An 18,860-nucleotide genomic window follows, 5' to 3' on the forward strand; every position below is an offset into this window, starting at 1 on the left:
TCTCTGTCCACTGATGGGAGTGATAGGCACCCACCCCTCACGTCTGTCCACTGCTGGGAGTGATAGGCACCCACCCCTCACGTCTCTGTCCACTGCTGGGAGTGATAGGCACCCACACCTCACATGTCTTTGTCCACTGCTGGGAATCCTAGGCAGCCACCCACCCACCCACCCGCACCCTTGGTGCAGTACACTGCTGTCCTGGGCATACACACATCCCAATATACTGGTTATATGCTGCACCAGGCCCCAAGCCAACATTCGTGGCGTGTGTATGCCTGCCTTGTATCACAAATGTACTGGTGCCGTAGGGGTACGGGTGATACGGACCGTACCCCCGCATTCATAGGGTGGGTACGGTCCTTACCACGTGTACCCCTACGTCACCACTACAATGGTGGTACGGACCATACCCACGCCCTCAGAGCGTGGGTACGGCCCGTACCACCATTGTAGTGGTGACGGGTACGCGTACACCTCCACTTCCGTTGTTGCGGTATGCAGGGATTGGCGGACACGCCCCCCGAAGTGACCAGACCATGGAGGTAATGTATGTCCTCCATATTGTATGTTTTAATTTGGGTAGGGGGTATGTTTCATGCCCCTCACCCCCCCTTGACCCATGGGTGTTGGTCTCACCTTCTGCGGTGTGCGCGTCGGGTTCGGTGCACCAGGTCGTAGGCTAGGAGGGCCGGGATGACACATAGGATGGGGTCCATGGCCGTCCGTTGCGTACCGGTGTTCCTTATTCGCATCGTACTCAATTTTCCGGGAGTTTTCGGCGGCCGTAAAAAATGAGCTGTGCGGAGTGACGTAGGCACGAATTGTACTTGCTGGTCGGTAAAACGCTGCCTGACTCCGTACGGACGTCACGTACGCGATGTCCCGGATCAGAATTGTTGGTATTTTTTAGCCGTACGTAGTTTTGTACGATTCGTACGGAAATGGTATTTCTGTACTAATCGTACTTGCTGGTTTGTAAGGTGGATTTCCCGGGTACGAGTCGTATGGAGAATACGCTCCGTACGACCATTCGTACCCGGGTTTTACAGGATTGGATTCGGCACCCATGTGTGCCATCCTGAGTCAATCAGGAACATGTTCAATCTTGTGTATAGTCCATAGACTGGGAAATCAAAAAAATAAAATCTGCAGTGATATGGCCATGTAGCTAGTTTCCCTGATGCTCTGGTGACAGCAGCCAGCAATAGTGGATATGATCGGTCTAAGGTGGCATCAATCACGGTATTGTAGACCCAAACACCAGCAAACCTCCCCCCCCACCCCTCAACCTGTCTAGGCTGTTTTTTAGGATAGTCAATCTGCCTTCTGCATCTATCCATTTAGTATGTATAGTATACTAGGGGCAAGCCATATTAGAGTGCCTCTGGAGAAAGCCGAATATGTGGTGCCTTCGACCGGATGCCCCCCAACATTACTTCAGTACCAATATCTCTGCCTGGATCATATGCGTCTCATGAAGGCATAATAATTGTATTAGTCTGCGTCTCAGGTATTGATAAATTTTGAAGTGCTTGATGCAGAAGCCTACACCTCATGTTTCCAGTGAGGTAGTTATATCGGACATACATCATATGGGAGTAAGTCCTGGCCCTTGTTCCCACGTAATCCTCCCACCACCAACCAGCATTGGAACCAGGTCCTCCATATGTCTTACATACGTTAGCATTAGGTATTTACGGTTTGAAAGTGGAGTATAACTTTGTCAATTCTACATAAATCGTGTAGTTTAAGAGACGAGAGGTCTGGCTCATGAATCCCCCAGGTGAGGCTTGGGGGGGGGGGGGGGGGGGGGGGGGGGGAAAAAAAAAAAAAAAAAAAAAAAGGCCTCACCACTATAAACAGAAAACAAAGAATTCACAATTGCACATTTCTTGTGAGGTGTGTGCCTAGTCTGAACCACAATCAAAGTCAAGGAGCGGGGTCTGGCAGGGCTCCACCCTGGGCAATGTTCATGCACCATGGACTGGATAGGATTTGTACTAATAGGTGACAAATGCAAAAACAACAATTGATGGACAGCATGCAGAACACTGTCGTACATTCACCAAAGTACAGAGATCTGGGCCTAAATCCATTGTTTTTTTGCTCCCCATGCCATTCCAGTTTGAACCCAGCCATATGCAAATCAGTCTTGACCCTGCGCCCAGTCTTGACCCTGCGCCCAATGGGAACAGTCTAGCCCGAACTGCCAGGCCAGGTCCTCCCTGGACTGGAAACAAGCATCCTAGGACCGGTTTCAGGGTTTCACCCCTCTTCAGAAAGGATAGCTTGACTCCAGTGGCATGGCGAGCACGGGACCCACGTCTTGACATACCTGCCCCACTCGGGGTGACAAATGCAAAAACAATTGATGGACAGAATGCAGAACACGGTCATACATTCACCCAAGTACAGAGATCTGGGCCTAAAACCATTGTTTTTTTGCTTTCTGGCTTGGCAGTTCGTGCTGGACTGTTGCCATAAGGAACAGGGTAAAGACTGATTTGCATATGGCTGGCTCCAAACTGGGGTAGTGTGGTGAGCAAAAGAAGGATGGATTGAACCCAGATCCTTGTGACGGGGGTGAATGTTTGCATTGTCCAGCATTCCGTCCATCAATTGTTTCTTCTGCATAGGTCGCCCTAAGTGGGTAGGATATGCCCAGACGTGGGTCCCGTGCTCTCTACACCACTGGATTCAAGCCAGCCTTGCTGATTAAGGGTGATGCCCTGAAACCGGTCCCAGGATGCTTGTTTCTGGTCCAGGGAGGACCTTACATAGCAGTTCGGGCTGGACTGTTCCCATAAGGAACAGGGTCAAGACTGATTTGCATATGGCTGGGTCCAAACTGGGGTGGTGTGGGGAGCAAAAGAATGATGGATTAAACCCAGATCCTTGTGACTGGGGGTAAATGTTTGCATTGTCCAGCATTCTGTCCATCAATTGTTGCTTTTGCACATTGTCCCAATAGGTGGTCCCTGTTCTCCACAAAAACATCAAACTGTTCACGTAGTAGCTTTGAGCTTGATAGGGCATGTGCAGCACTTCCAACTACCTTAGTGCATAGGATCTGCAGTCTTCGGGGTACCAACAGGGCATCCCCCCCAACAAATAATTGTGAAATGTGATAGTCGACCTGGCGTCTTCACTGAATGAAGTGTGCTCAACGTGTGTGGTAACAGCCAGGGCTTCCAGAGATAGAGTTGGGTCTTTACCCAGGCAGGCTTGAGCCTTCACAATTTGCCCTTCATCGGTCACCCCGTGCTCCAGGCCCACCTTGGTATGTTTGCTTGCCATTTCATAGAAGTTGCGGATATCATATAGTCTTCCTCCTAGGTGACTAGGCCTTTAGACTCTAGGCAATTCCAGGGTCGCAAAGAAATGGGAGGTATCAATCACCAACCCGAGTCTGGTGGGCCACATGCGGGAGTACTGGATGTCTCGCTGCACAGATGATCCTTGAGAGCCATAAAAGACAGCTGCTGCTGCACTGAAGCTGTGAATTCAGGGAATATGCGCACATGCCTGCTGTCTATCATCTCTTGTTAATCTTCTATTTTGTCTCCGTCACGGAAGTCATGGATACAAGCCACCATTGGCGAGAGGGGTCCAGGGCTCAGAGAGCCACACTTTTGCCCTATGTGCACAATTCCATAGCTAACAAAATCGTAAGGGAGCGTTATTCTATATAAGTGTCAAAAACCATGACTTAAAATTCAGCCGCATTTTTTCCTTCGTCCGCTCAAATATTCCCACCGGCCGCATGTTGTTGCAGCACGAGCGTCCTTTGGCTTTTTACACCCTCTGCTCAAGTAAGTATACAGAGTATGCCAATGCTTTAACCCAGCCCTGAAGCTTAAGGACATTGGGATTCAGTGCTGTCAAAGTGTGCTCATCCTAAGTAATCCTGTCCGAGAGCTTTCTACGGTCTGCTCTGAGCCATTTGACCTCTAACATGATGCAATCAATTGTAGTTTCAAGTGCAGTTCCTGGTGTCTCGGATGGCCTGTAGGATAGCATCATATTTCTCCATGCGACCGTCTAATGCAGTGCCAACTGTCTTTACTAAATGACTGCTCTTTGCAAATCCAGGCACCTGTGTATCACTAGCTTCTGGCACCTTTGTGTTTTACCATTCTCTCCTAAAGCAATACAAATGGGAATCTGCAGGGACCTCCCTAAAGCACCAAAGTCATTTGATAAGTAGCCTATCATATATAGCTATGGAGAGGGTTTGTTGCCCCAACCTTCATTCCTGCACAGTGAGTCATTGAGCCACATACCGAAGCGGGCTCAACTATTTGCGCTGGAGCTCTCGCAGGCGGTTTGTCATGTGCTGCTGGTGGGCTTTACTGTGCGGGCTGAATAGCAGCAGAGAGCCCCCAGATCGCCCCTCACCCAACACCACACTTGAGTGTAGCTTGCCAGTCTGCTATTGTGGGATCAGATTGCATCACCTGAGCTATTACTGCTCCAGGGTCACAGTGGACTTCCGCTCTCACCTACCTCTGCCTCTGAATTGGGGGGATGCCTCCGCTGCCTGGAGGGCTGCCACTGCCCAGAAGTCCGAACTCCCACAGTCGCTGCGCTCGTTGTCAGACTGCTCGTGTGAAGCCACAGCTCCAGGGAAATCGCCTATCCCAGGTAACAGTGCACCCCCATACTCCATTCTCCACCGCTACTAGATTGAAGTGCCCCTGCATGACACCGCAGTGCCCAGTGCAGGCAACCAGGATAGGTTGGTCGGCGATCCACATTTCAGTCTTCGTGCGTTACGGGCTCCATCTTGGTTACTAATGCCACTCTAGTCCTGGAGATTCCTCAGCTCCTCATGAACTCCAGATCTGCCCCTCCATGTCACCTCTACACCAGTTCCGGGTTAAGCTCAAAGTGGTGAGGGCTAACTCTGCTTTGGGGATGTACAGGATTATTAGCCTTGGTGCTGGTTCCTTCACAGAACCCCACTTCCTTGCGGCTTACTCCTTACCGAGTCAGGCCACGACCCCTGTAGCTTTATCCTCAAGGGTGCGGAGGAGCCTTGCTGTAGAGTCTTCTCAAAGGAGAGTTTCCTTTCGTTAGGCAAAGACTGTCCGGGGGTAGCGGAGATCTTGCTGGTGCGGGTGAGGATAAGGATAATCATCCAGGTTTGGCTTTTGTCAAGTTTCTGATTCTGCTCAAGAATAGGATAAAATGGAGGTTAAGGGACCCATAATATGAAGCAGCCCTCACAATGGGATCGATGGGTGATGCTCAAATAGGTACTGTGTAGTTCACAAATCCCTAGTACCTGGAGGTGATGTGCCGTGTTCTGGCACAAAGTACATGGTCTCCTGCAACACTAGCCATCAATAGTTCTTCCGCAGCTTCAGCAGGATTCCTTCATAGAACTGACAGCTACATACATGATCAAAGTTAACCAAACAGAAATGCCAGCACGGATTTGGATAATCTGACAAGAAGAATCCACCATAGTCTGTACACAGCTTAAAGTAAGTCTTCAACAGCCTGGGCAAAGGAGAGAGGATTTGATTTTCATCCTATTGAAAGAGTGAAGATGGAACCAAAATCCACAATTTTGGGAAGGAAATGTGGGGATGAGATAAATCCTTGAAATGATGGGGCACCAAAAGAAGCCATATCTTGGGCCCTGCCAATAGGCAAAAAAAAAGAGCTAGTCTAAGTCGACCGGCGTAGCAAGGGAAGTGAAGAGAGACAATTGTTCATTGTAGACCTCAAGCAAACATTTAAAATAAAGGCATTTAAGGGAGACTTCAAACTGTGTAAACATATCTGTTTTTTCAGTGTGGCAAAAATTACTGTCATGGGGATTCAGACAGGTTTGAGCCTCCCTCTTCCCAACACTCCAAATGTACCTTCATAGTAGACTGTGTATGCAAAACTGAAAATGTTCTTCTTAGGTGCAATTCTCTGTACAAAATGGGCCCTTTCACTTGGCCTCCCGAAGTTTTTTGTGGTTTTGTTTAACTTTTTTAGTACTAGATATGCAAACATATTTTGAATTGGGCACTGGGAAGATAACATGCCTCTCAGTGCAAGGGCTTGAACCCTAAAACCTATCAAGTTTATGTTGGCTAACCCGAATTGGTGTATCTGACTTTTAGGTTAGGCCAGAGTAGGCAAGAAAAAAAACAGTTTGAGTGCCATAAAAGTCAACTGCCTAATGTGGGCTGCAGTATATAGAATTATTGCATCTGAATGACATTGTAGCCTTGAACTGTTATAGGCGTCAGCTACAGTAAGCACATATCGAAAGAAACCATCTTTACAGGTTTAAAAGCCTACTACAAACATTTGTTAAATTAACTATAAAGGCGTCTATGAGCCCACAAAGCCGTAGCTGCATTATATGTAGATACAACATGGTAATTGAGCATTTTAAAATGGCTACAACATTCTTATTAACTGAACATGCTATGGGAACCTTCCAAATGAGAGTAGCAAAATTCCACAAAGATTAATTTTGTTAGTTATTACAAATTCAATTCATTGGTGAACTTATAGATAACCAAACTGTCCAGAAATCCTTACACTAAAAATTGGTTTGGGACTACAAGCCTGACTGTAGCGACATAAATACTGAAATTAGACCTATAGAAATAAAATAAAGTCAAAATCTCCCTTTATATTAAAAAGTCACCCCATGTGGGCCTTGAAGCCCACAAGGCAGGGTGCCCGGTATTAAAAAGTATGGCATGTAGAAGTTTGTTAACGTTTTAATGTTATGTTAACATATCAATGTGGCATGTAGTCGCTCTATGTAGGAAACCAAACTACATATTAAAATACTAAGGCTGCCTCAGGAACGGGACTAGGTAGAAACATAATTAAACAACTTTTTTTCCACAGTCCGTGTTTGAATAAATATTAAGGAAAAATAACTTTGAGAGTTCAATTTTCATTGACTGAGGCCCCTGAAGGCAAATTTCTCCCAGCCTGAACCTCGCCGCATATGCAAGGTGGGGACTGAGAGCATACTTTTTGACATTATGGAGTCTAATCCCGCTTGAGGGTCAAATTTTGCTTGACACGTCTGCTGGGTTTACACTTGTAAGCCAAAGGAACAGGATGGCAAGACAATTCTTGCATATCCACAGTTTGCTTGCTGATAAATCCTGCTTTGTTCTACCAGACTTCTGTCTCTGGGATTTAAATATAACACGTGAAGTGCACTGGAATGCAAGGGAAACAGAATGCCAAAACAATTCTTGAGTGTGCTGGAAAACCCTACTTTTGATTCGACATTGGTCTGGTTTATTGGTGAGGGTTAAATAGCTGCCTCAAACTGGATGTAATGTTAGATCTGGAAGGACACTAGTCTTACAAATTTATCCACACACAAACACCTCCAAGAGCATATGTTTAGTGCAGCCAAAAAGCATTATCATCTTGAAAATGCCCAAAGTGGGTATGGTTGGCGATGAGCTTCTATCCCACTGGTTAGGGCATTGCACAGAGTCATTCTCACCCACCAGCTCATGCCATGAATAAATGTGACATCTCCAAGCAGCCACTTCAGAACACTTACTGGAATGGAGAAAGAACAGAAGAGGACTAGATCTGCTGTCTGTGACCTGAAAGGACCTGAGGACTGGACCTGCTCCCTCTTGTACCCAGAACAAAGACTCCATGGGTTAGAATGCGGACTTCCTATACAAGCTACAGGGATACAACAAGGTACAGCTGACCAGTCAACTGGACCTGGACAGGAACCTGCTGTAGGCCTCTGCCAGACACCCAGCAAGTCTCCGTGTGCCTCACCTGAAGTCCTATGGGGCATTAGAAGTGTACTCCAGTGGTTGTTTCAGGATTAAAGGACTAAAATCAAAGGATCAAACTTTGACCAGGACGAACTGGGTTGGTGTATTCAACCCACGCTCAATTAGTCAGCAGCAAATTGCACATAGGTCCCTAGTCTATCACGACCATAGACTATCACTGGTACTTTGTTTCTTGGCGCATATATATACATTATATATACACACACACACACACACACACACACGATGCAGAGTGAGCGGTCGTCAAGCTTACATGAACACCAGTTGTTTTGTGGCTCTCCCTTCGGACCGGCTGTTTGGAGGAGCACTGGAGTGCTATCGGGGGAGAACCCAGCTGTCTGGCCAGGAAGAGGAACGAGGATGACTGCGGATGAGGATCTCGTAGTGGGGCAGTTTTCGCGACTGCCAGCATGGGATCTGAATACCTGCCAGCAAGAAATGCCTTGTCCGGATGTCTGACACCAGCTGGTAATTGGGCACCGCAGACGCCAACGCGGTGTGGTGGTTTTGGCGGTATCAATTTTGCTGATGAGTCCCCCTCAACCCCAAGGTTGTGATATCTTGGATTTTATTTTAAAAATGGCCGCTATTGTTTTCCAAATGTCATGTGCCTTTGCCCCGATGAGACCCATTCAATGCTGACCCTGAAGTAACATTTGGCTTTGATTTTTGGCCGGCTATGCAGCTGCCTATCCAGTGGCATTATGGGAGTTGGAGTCCCGAGTAGGGTTGGGAGCACGGGCTTGATGGACTGTGGGCTACGAGTTCACTCTTTGTCCAGTCTGGTGACCCCGAGAGGAGAATGTATTTATCCGGTCCCAGTTTCTTGTATTAATAAGAGCGTGACAATAACATTACGGCAGAACTCAAAGTGATTTAATAGTTGGGGTCAGAGGCCGGGCTGTTGCAAACTTGTTATCAGCTCGGGAGAGCTTTCCAGGACATTGGCAGAGATTATGGGACATGAATAGAAATGCTTTGCAGCAGCGGCTTTTCAAATTGCTTTTTATATACCTGTTTTTATTAAGGCACTACAGGATTTATGGTCTGGCTACGGAGTTTAAATACTCACACTAATTCCCACTATGTATGAAGTCTGATGTGATTTAGATGCATAACTGTTCATGCAGTCTGAATTGTTGGCATTTTGGGCAACTACAATGTATGCACTGTGTATAATATTTTTTGAAGGTATGCGTTTCATGCATCTTGCTGACTTTCAGCTTCAGACAGCATGTATACGATGTTATTTTGTTGGAAAATGATTACATACACTATAGTATGTCTATGTTCACTCAGAATTCCAGTGGGAGAGGCTATATAATACTTTTGTAAAACAGCGCCAAACCAGATGGACAAAGGCCTCTTGAGGCCGAAACGCGTCTCTCCTTGTGCTTGGGATTGAGGGCGACACCAACTAATAAAAGAGATGCCGAATCCTGAACCACTTCGCGTCCATAGTGTCACTGTGGGAGGTGGATTGCTCGGTTCATATATTATATATGGTTTCTCTTATTGGATTTGCTCATTGGCTTTTTGTCCTTTTGTTTATTATATTTTGCTCTCTTTCTGTAATTTAGTTTGGGATTATTGTTTTGAATTTAGTCTTTATTACTGTTTTGATACTCCATAAATACGTTACACATGGAGCGTGTCTGCTCTGTGTCCTAGCTACCAGGGGTTGAGCGCAGGTCAAGTTAGTGACTGGCGGCTCCCTCTGACTTGGGTTGTGATTATTCATTGAGACAGTGTACTTGAAGGAGTCAGCACATGTAGTGGAACTGGACATTTGGCTTTTGCAATAAGGAGGCAAGGGCAGACAAATAGGTCTCATCCATGGATCGATGTAATCCAGGAGAGCTCCTTAAAGTTGGGGAGCATTCAGCAAGAACTTCTAAAAAAAAAAAATTCGGGCTGAGAGATTTTTCCACCTGCGTAGGATAAGGTGCCAGGACTGCCTAATAAAAGCGTGACTTAGAAGGGCACTGGGTTACTTTACTGGACGAGAGATCATACTTTGCACTCCCTCTAGATAAAAAGCTAGTTTCTCACACTGTCCTTCTGACCATTATTAAGAATACAGCGAATGTCATGGGGGGCTCAAGAGATTTTGGAAATTCATATACGTTTCAGAAGGGTCCATGCAGTTTACACAAACCCTTGCAAATAATCAACCTCTATAAAAGCCTGCTCACTTATAAATGTGAATATACAAAAAATCCTTGGCAAATTGTCACAATAAATTTAGCTTCAAATATCCAGGCAATGTACTCTTTTTCTACAAATAAAACAAAACAGCACACAACTAGTTTGGTGCAAAGTTTATGTTCGCATATTACTGTAAACCCAAGCTGTACAACCCACAGACATACCTCATTCTTAACTATTTCAGAACTCTTTCTAAAGAAAAATATTATCACTCTTAGCAGCAATGGACAATACATAACCTGGAATACCTCCCTCTTCACAATAAAATAGATTTTTTTTAAAGCCAAAGGTAGTTTATGAATAAAGTTTAGCATGGAGATCCATATAAACCATCCACAAGAACAGGAAAAGGATTAATTCCATGTGAAAGTTTAACATCAAACATCCTTATTCAGAGACCAAATGGTTTGTCTGTAAAGGCATTCCTACATGTGAGGAAAAGTGTAGAATTATAACACCCCCCCCCCCCCCCCCCAAAAATAAAAAACCCAGAAAAAACCATGCATGCCAAACGAGGGATGCAAGGACACAAAACAAAGATTACCAAAGCATTGCAGATATGAAATTTCACTTTTCCACTTTATACTGCTTTACAAAAGAACACTTCATTTACCATAGCATCAATGGACATATCAAATTAGTTTTCATTGCCTGCTACAACACTTACCTCCATCGTGAGAAATTGGAGCAGAGGCTTCAGACAGAATTGCTGGGTTGGCAGGATTGGCAGAAAATGCAGTTTGGGCCTATATAATAGCAGAAAATAACGTAAAATACCATTTAACATCTTTGAAATTAAAGGCACAATCATGTTTTGTTTTTACCAGAAATTAGAAAAATGACATGTTGAAAAATAGATGCAAAAAAAAAAAAAAAAACAATCAAGCATTTGCAATGCAATAGGTATCGCATTTACGCAAGTTTAAGCTATTGGCATTGTAAATGACAATGCCTTTTATTTTATGTTTTAAAAACCAAAACATAAATATAAGGCATTGTCATTTACAATGCCAATAACTCAAACTCGTGTAAATGAGAGACCTATTGCATTGCAAATGCTTGTTTCTTTGGGGAGGGGAGAAGAAATCAGAGCAAAATGTTTTGAAGAACTCTGCTTTATTGCTCAACAAAAAAGCAATGACATTTCATGGGTCATCTATTCACAAGTGAAATAAAACCACGTTAAAACACAAATATCCACGAAAACCATATCTGCAGCAGTGGCGTAAAAAGAAAACTAAACAAGTTGATCTAACCCACTAAGTAAGCCAAATGATTACCCAAAGAAAAGAAGAAATATTATCCCGATTAGAAAACGTTGCAGGGTGTATACAGCGAGAAGAAAACACTGAAGACTAACAAATAATGGCCAAATACAGGATGAAATACCATGGTCTGGAGTGAGAAACATGTGAGACAGGATTAAACTAGAGGGGCCCAGCTCAAGGTCATGTGAGCAGTGTCACTGCGACGGCAGAATGAGGACCGTGGTCCCGTAGGATGTCCTCCCTCATGTCATGTACCCAATGCCCCAAAAGGAAAGACCCGGAAACGTGTGCATCTCGAACTCCAATGACATGGAAATGCCACTCATGCATTGGTTGTCTACGGTGCCAACCAAAACCAGAGCTGCAAACTAAATGTACCCTTCCTTAATCCAGGAAGCAAATCCTACAAAATGCGCATTGGATTAATTAGCATGACTAATTATGCCAAGTCGTCAAAAGCAGGGCTATCTCATAAACATCCCTAATACAGCCTCCTTTTACGTCATAGGTGAGGGGAAAACGAATCTATATACGTTATATATCCATCTAAATATGTGACTAAAAAGGTTTGTTTTCATATATAAACCTCACATTCGTGTTATTGCCCTGACAACCCAAAGCGGTGAAAGTGTGTTACTCTAAAACCAAAAATACACGCATTAATAAGCATGCAATGATTTCTTCTATGCAACAAAAAGGAAACCAAGGAAATCATGTTGCTTTAAAAAGCAGATATTGTTTATAACTAAAAATGTATTAAGTTATGGTCTGCGGTGCTGTATTATTACTACACGTTATAACAAAGAAGTTCAGAAATTGGTGTTGTGCACCATAAAACATGCATTTCCATCCACGTTTGGGTTAGCCGACTTTACAGCTATAAATAAGCTTGGTGGGTAAGTTTAAAAAAAACACGAGTAAAAGTGCGTTTGGGTAATGTGGCAATTAATGCTTTGGAGAGATGTCGTTCATTCGTATGCCTGTGTTTGTCTCTACCCCATCTGCCTTTAGGTAAATCACATACACACCAACCTGCAACTTCGAAAACATGCCTCGGGCATGTGATAGATAGACCTTGGCTATGCCCTGTGGATTTTAACAAACTATTGGTGCAGAAGGGTCCCTTATTACTCGGGCCTGTGCAGCAAAGGATGGAAATCGGAGAACGGCAGGCTTATCATACAATTGTGCAGTGTGGAGCTTCTAACAGACAGTTCGTCGTTAAACTAGGGGTTTCTAAAAATCTAGGAATGCAATCAATAAAATTACAAGACAAAGCAAACAAGCATTGGCATAGCCAATAGGTCTCACCTTTGGGACCTTATAAGTGTTTAGCCATGCAACAGTTGCATAACTAAATACTTATAAAGGTCCCAAAAGCGAGACCTATTGGCTATTCCAAGCGGCCGCGAAAGTGATCATAATCAAACATCAAAGCGGCCGTGTGGCCGTGAAAGTAATTGCGGAAAATCGTGGCGCCCGCGCACATGCACTGTGGCTCTAGGCTGGCCTGGTAGCACTTTTTGGAGCCCTCTCAAAAAGTCTAGCCAGACCAGCGCATGCGCTGGGTCAGGCGAGACCTAAAAAACACACATAATGGCTCCTTCTGCATTCTACTTTTTCAGAATGCCAGTCCGGAGTTTACAAAAATCACTAAAGTGTTTTTTTTTTTGATCAGCGGGTTATGTCAATTAGGCGTGGATGTAATTTACGGTAGCATAATTAAACAAAATGACAGCATACTCACATGAGGCAATGCAGAATTATGTGAGGAGTGTAACTCAGCATATACCTCTATTTACTAAGCACAATACGCACCCTCACATCCAAAATGGACACAAGGTTGCATTTTGTGGAAAGAAAATTGCGCTAAATGCAAAAGACCAGGGAGCGCGGCCAAGATGACAGATGGGTGAGACTCGTTTTCGTCTCTCTCCGCCGAAAAGCCTCGCCGATAGCAGTTTCTATAGCGCGGATGTCGTGCCCAGGCTTTGAACGGAGTGACCCCCAGAGCCGGGTGGGTCGCTTCTGCAGCTGTTCCGGCCCTCCCACGCCTGCGGGGAGGCCTGCGGGACAGGGTGCGGCCACGCAGATGGCAGCCATAAGCAGGAACCCGACTGAAGCACCAGAGGCTGTGCGCGCCCAATCTTGAGGCCCCAGTGCATGGGGAACTAAGTGTGGCCCGGAGCCCAGTCACCCATCAGCCCGAGACTGGACGTGGCTCCTGGAGGCACTGGGGCACACGTGGGAGGACTGTGGGAAGAGCCTGAGATGGCGCAGCATCTGCTGGCCCAGTACTCCTCCGATAGAGTGCGCTCTGTGGAGGCCGTGTAGCGGAGGACCTGCTGTCTCCCACCTGCAGATCGAGAGGGACACCTTGGGGCCCCTCAAGGCTGATAAAGTTTCTGGGCCAGCGACCCGGTGGAACAGAGGGCCACGGAAAGGAGGAGGACGAGGCCTTACTGCGGGAAGCAATCAAGAGGGCCAAGCTGGACACAGAGGCGAGGGTGAGGAGAGGGACGGCAGTAGCAAAGCCTGTAGTGTGAGCCCCCCACTCCTGTTCTGCCCCCTCCTGATACAAGTGTGGCCCTGCGGGGGACTTTGTGGGGCATTCCACATAGGTCGCAAGTGGTCTTTGTGGCAGGGCGAACCCCGAGGAGAACATCGCACCACTGCCCTCGTACGTCCAGGTAGATTCTGGAGGGAGCACCTTGTAGGACTCTGCCCTTTGCGTCCGCGTGATCTGCTGCCTGGCCTAGGCCTTGGGACTCCATCGCCTGTCCCCGACAGGGGGCGCGGGGGCCTCAACCCCTGGCTCTTGGCTGCTGTGGGGGCTGCTGGCCTGTCTCTGCCTTCTCTCTGTGGGATGAACTTGCCCGTGTCTAGCTTTGATATCGGATGCCCTTGGACCCCGTCCCCCCCCACCAGAGGCAGAGATCCGACGCCACAAGCAAACAGTTGCTTGCCAGTTCCCCAGGGATCACCTGGTCGCGGACTTCTGCAGAGGGGGGACGGTGGACCTCCTGGCCCTCCGCCACGGCTTCGTGGAAGAGACTGTGAAAGAAATGCTTCTTAAACAGACCGGGGCCCACTCTGGAGACACAGCCTCAAACGAGAGCATGGAGGACCAGTCAGACACTACACAGGCGGAGGCACCAGTCACCCTTTCATACCTGGCGGCACTCTTCGTATCGCTGTGAGAAGACCTCCAATCATTCAAAACAAGAACTGGCCGGAGAGCTTCGAGAGGTTCAAAGGGACGTGGAGGGCCTGGAAGACAGTCTCTCTACTCTGGAGGATCACAAGCAGGGAGGTGAAGAAATAAAGCATGAGGTCCTACGCCTTCGAGACCAGCATCAGGAACTTCAAGCCCACGCTGAGGACCTAGAGAATAGGTCTCGGCGCAATCACATACGCATCTGAGGTGTTGCTCCTGAGCCAGAGGGATCGGACACTGTCGCCTTTGTGCCTGAGCTGTTTAGAACTATCCTTAAAGCTGCCCCCGATTTAGCGATTAAGATCTTCCGTGCTCATAGAGTTGGCCCCAGGAGAACCTCGGCTGGACCTACTCCAGACATACTAACTTTCACCTTCAAGGAGAAAGTCCTAAAGGCAGCCATGGACAAACATCACCCTATCCAATTTCAGGGTTACTTTCCTCTCCTGTTTCGAGATTTGGCAGCGTCCACCTGCCAGAAAAGTAAGGCCTTTTGACCTGCTACCTGGAATCTTCGAGTGGGGAGTGCCCTACACCTGGGTTCATCCCTTCTGCATCGTTTTTCGCCTGGAAGGGAAGTTGCCTACTCAACCCGAAAGACCCTTTCCCAGAGCGCCCCATTGAGAAGGCAGAGACGCAAGAGAGGGGAACTTTGCGACCGGGGTGGCGCGCGCGGTCCTCTCTGCCAGACCATGACACCATCGTCAGGGAGAGACAGGCGGTCCTGGTCACCCTGGCAGGAGACTCAGCTGGGCCGACGACTGCATAATGTATAATGCACTCTTATTTCAAATCTGCTCCCCCTAGACTGGTCATTCTCCCTTCCATCTTCGAGGACTCGGCGGAGAGGTGGGCCACGGAGATTCCACCCTACCTTTGGTATTCCATGGAGACAAAACAAACACAAGGTGATTGAGGGTCTAACGGAACATTTAAAAACCAAGCATGGATAAATTCCCCAAAAGTAACTATAAACACAACAAAATATCCACGGGTCTAGCCAGCCTAAACAGGCCCTAGGCACAAGCAGAGACTTTTAGACTGTAATCACAAATAATTCTTAACAAAGAAAATACTTTTTTAAAGGACGGATTCCCATCACTCACCGAAGTGACATGCTTCATCATCTTGGATCACCTCCTGGTTGCAAAGCATAGCGCAACCAAGGGCTACAACCCCCTCACTGAGAGGGAGGAGCTCAGGAATGTTTTCAAAGGAATGTTGCGTTGCTAGGATTTCCTAAAATCAACCCGGTTTTTGGACTCATGCAGTTATTTCAGAACTGCATTTGCACGGTTTTTAATTTGGATATCAAGAGAGAACGAATAAATCCTTTTCTCTTGTTAACCAATTTTACTTTTTACTTTCACTTCACACCCATGCACTGCGCCCATCACTCATATCCATAATAATTCTTCACATCTGTCGGATTTTAGACTTATTTAGGATTACAGTCTAAAGGTCTCCGCTTGTGCCTAGGGCCTGTTTAGGCTCGCTAGACCAGTGGATATTTTGTTTATTCCATGGTGACACTCATCCTGGACAATGTTCTTCCTTTGGACAATAGTTTTTTTTTTTATCTGGGCCACTAGGGTCTTTTGTTATGGGGGTTTGTTGGACCTGGTGACAAGACGCGCACACACATCTCTTTTGTTATACACATGACCTGATCACCTATACCCTTAGGCCAGACAGAGTTAGGTCAGGGCAGTTCAGGTCTATACGGAATGCTGCTCCTCATTGGAAACCCCCCCATGACTAATCAATTAGTGATTCTCACACTCAATGTCAAAGGCCTCAACCATTCGCTAAAGCGGAGCTCTATCCTTTCCTACTTAGAAAACTCCGGGTCACAGGTGTTTGCTGCAGGAGATGCATCTCCTCCCCAAAGACCAACATAGACTTCGCTCAAAGGGATTCCCCTACCAATTATTCTTGTCCCTCCGGCTTAAGACTGTGGTCTTGATTTCCCAAATATTTAATGGGAAGGTGGGGCCCAAACAGGCAGCGATTAAAGGCAGGCTCCTAAAATACTCCTTTAACATTGGGTACAGTAGCATCACAGTGGGCACAATATATTACCCCAACGAGGGACAGGAACCCTTCCTCCGCAAAGCAGTCACAGAGATCATGGGCACACGGCTGGTGCTGAATTGGGGGAGACCTGAACTTTGTGTTCAATACCAACCTAGATAGATCAGAACAATGCCACGGGCAGGCAGGTACCCTCTCTTTAGTGGGACACTCCTGGTTGGGGGACATGGGCCTTGTAGACCTCTGGAGAACATCACCTCCAACTCCCGAAACATAACCTATTACTCCCATGCCCACAAAAACTACACCAGACTTGATTATTTCCCGGGTATTCCAGAAGTGGCATCGTGGTCCAGTCCATCGAGATCCAGCCATGCTCCCTATCTGAGTACACCGCAGTGACCCTCACAGTTCCGTCTCCTGGGCCATCCCCATGAACCTGGAGACTTAGCGATACATAACCCCACCGCCCAAGGTTATAGCCCAGATCACTAAGACAATCGAGGATTATTTGGCGATTAATGAAACCCCTGAGGTTTCAGTCATCATGCTGTGGGAGGCCTTAAAAGCAGTAGTCAGGGGGGCGGAAATGTATAGTCATAGCTGCCTCAGATAACAGAAACCGCCGGGATAAGAGGGAGAGTCTGTCCTGTCAGGTGGCGGAACTGAAGCACATACAGAAGAGAACAGGGGCTCCTAGGGATTGGAGACAGCTAAAAGCAGCCCGAGCCCAGCTAGCAGGCTTGGACATGGATAGGGCCGAATACACCGCACTTCGGCTCCAACATCAGTTTTATATGAGAGGTGACCATTCTGGTCGCCTCCTGGCGAATCAGCTCTGGGCCAAACGCCAGGAGATAGGAGTTCTAAACGTTCTGGACAAGGAGGGACAGATGACGCGCACATTGTGGAGTCCTTACGTGAATATTATCAGACTGTCTACACGGCACAGGACCTCCACCCAGACGCAATCCCTGCATATCTTAGAGAGGCCGCTGGATCAACCTATTCGGATTGAAGTTATTTCTAGTATATCCCACCAAAAGTTATCCAAGTCTCCGGGTCCAGATAGCTTTCCGGCCTCCTTTTTCAAGGCCTGCTGCCAGAGCCTCGCCCCTCTTCTTACTAGGCTCTTTAATGCAATCGGGGACGTAGCCCCGCTACCCTCTTCTATGCTTCAAGCAGCAATAGTAGTAATTCCCAAGACTGGGAAGGATAAGACTCACTGTTCCCGATATCGACCCATCTCCCTTCTGAATACAGATCTCAAGCTCTTCACGGGTATTCTCACTACCCAGCTTAATCCCCTCCTCCTGGGCCTCATAGATCCAGATCAGGCTTGATTTGTGACCCAACGGCAGTGCAGTGATAACACAAGGCAGATCCTGCCCATTATCGAAAAATCGCAGAGGTTTGCGCAAGAAAGAATGCTCTTTGCAGTAAATGCCAAGAAGGCATTCGATAGGGTACTTTGGCCCTATTTGGCGGCAACCCTGGCACACTTCGGCTACACCCAACCCATGGCTGTAGTCCGTGTCAATGGATGCTCCTCCATCCCATTCCACATAAACAGGGGAACTAGACAGGGGTGCCCGCTGTCGCCCCTGCTGTTCACCCTTTATATGGAACCCATAGCCCAAAACATTTGCTCTAACCCACAGATAAAGGAAGTATAATTTGGAGGGGAACCGCACTTTATGCGGACAACATTATAGCATACTTGCCCGCTTTCCTGGCTGAGCTGGAGGCATTTGGCCGAACATCAGGCTTTAAGACAAACATCCATACATACATCACAGACCCTCAACCTCACTCTCAGGCCACAAACCATAGACACTTTGCGACAGGCTCTGCCCATACAATGGGCCTTGACATCCATCACATATCTCAGTCTCCAGATAACCTCCACGATCACAGACACCGTTGCCCTCAATTACCAAAAGTTAACCCACCAGACTAAATCCGACCAGCGTCAATGGCGGTACTACTCTCTAATCTGGCTAGGACAAATATCGGCAATTAAAATGACGATCCTTCCCAGGATCCAGTTTCTCTGCCAAGTACTACCAGCCACACCCCCTTCTGGGACACTGCTTCCCATCAACAAGAGATTAACAGATTCATTTGGGCGGATAAGCACCCCCGTATCCGAAGAGATCTCAGCTATATATCCCCGGACGAGGGTGGCCTAGGAAACCCCGACCTCTTCCGCTACCAACAGGCCACTCAATTGAGGGTCTTCGTGTAATGGTCGCGTGCAGAATCTGAAAAGAAATGGTTATTTATGGACCGTGCAGTGGCGTGCAGTTCCCTTCCTTGCTAAACAAATAC

General features: G+C 47.0%; 1 protein-coding gene across 1 annotated transcript in view; it reads right to left on the minus strand.

Moving 5' to 3' along the window:
- The window catches only part of SDCBP (syndecan binding protein), a 251,955-nt gene that overhangs the window by 151,334 nt on the left and 81,761 nt on the right, over positions 1-18,860 (minus strand). The window contains exon 3 of the mRNA XM_085605567.1: positions 10,678-10,756. Coding sequence (XP_085461693.1) covers positions 10,678-10,756 — 79 coding nt within the window. The remainder of the gene's footprint in view (positions 1-10,677; positions 10,757-18,860) is intronic.

The sequence above is a fragment of the Triturus cristatus genome, chromosome 5_1, assembly GCF_964204655.1.
Source record: "Triturus cristatus chromosome 5_1, aTriCri1.1, whole genome shotgun sequence".
NCBI lineage: Eukaryota > Metazoa > Chordata > Amphibia > Caudata > Salamandridae > Triturus > Triturus cristatus.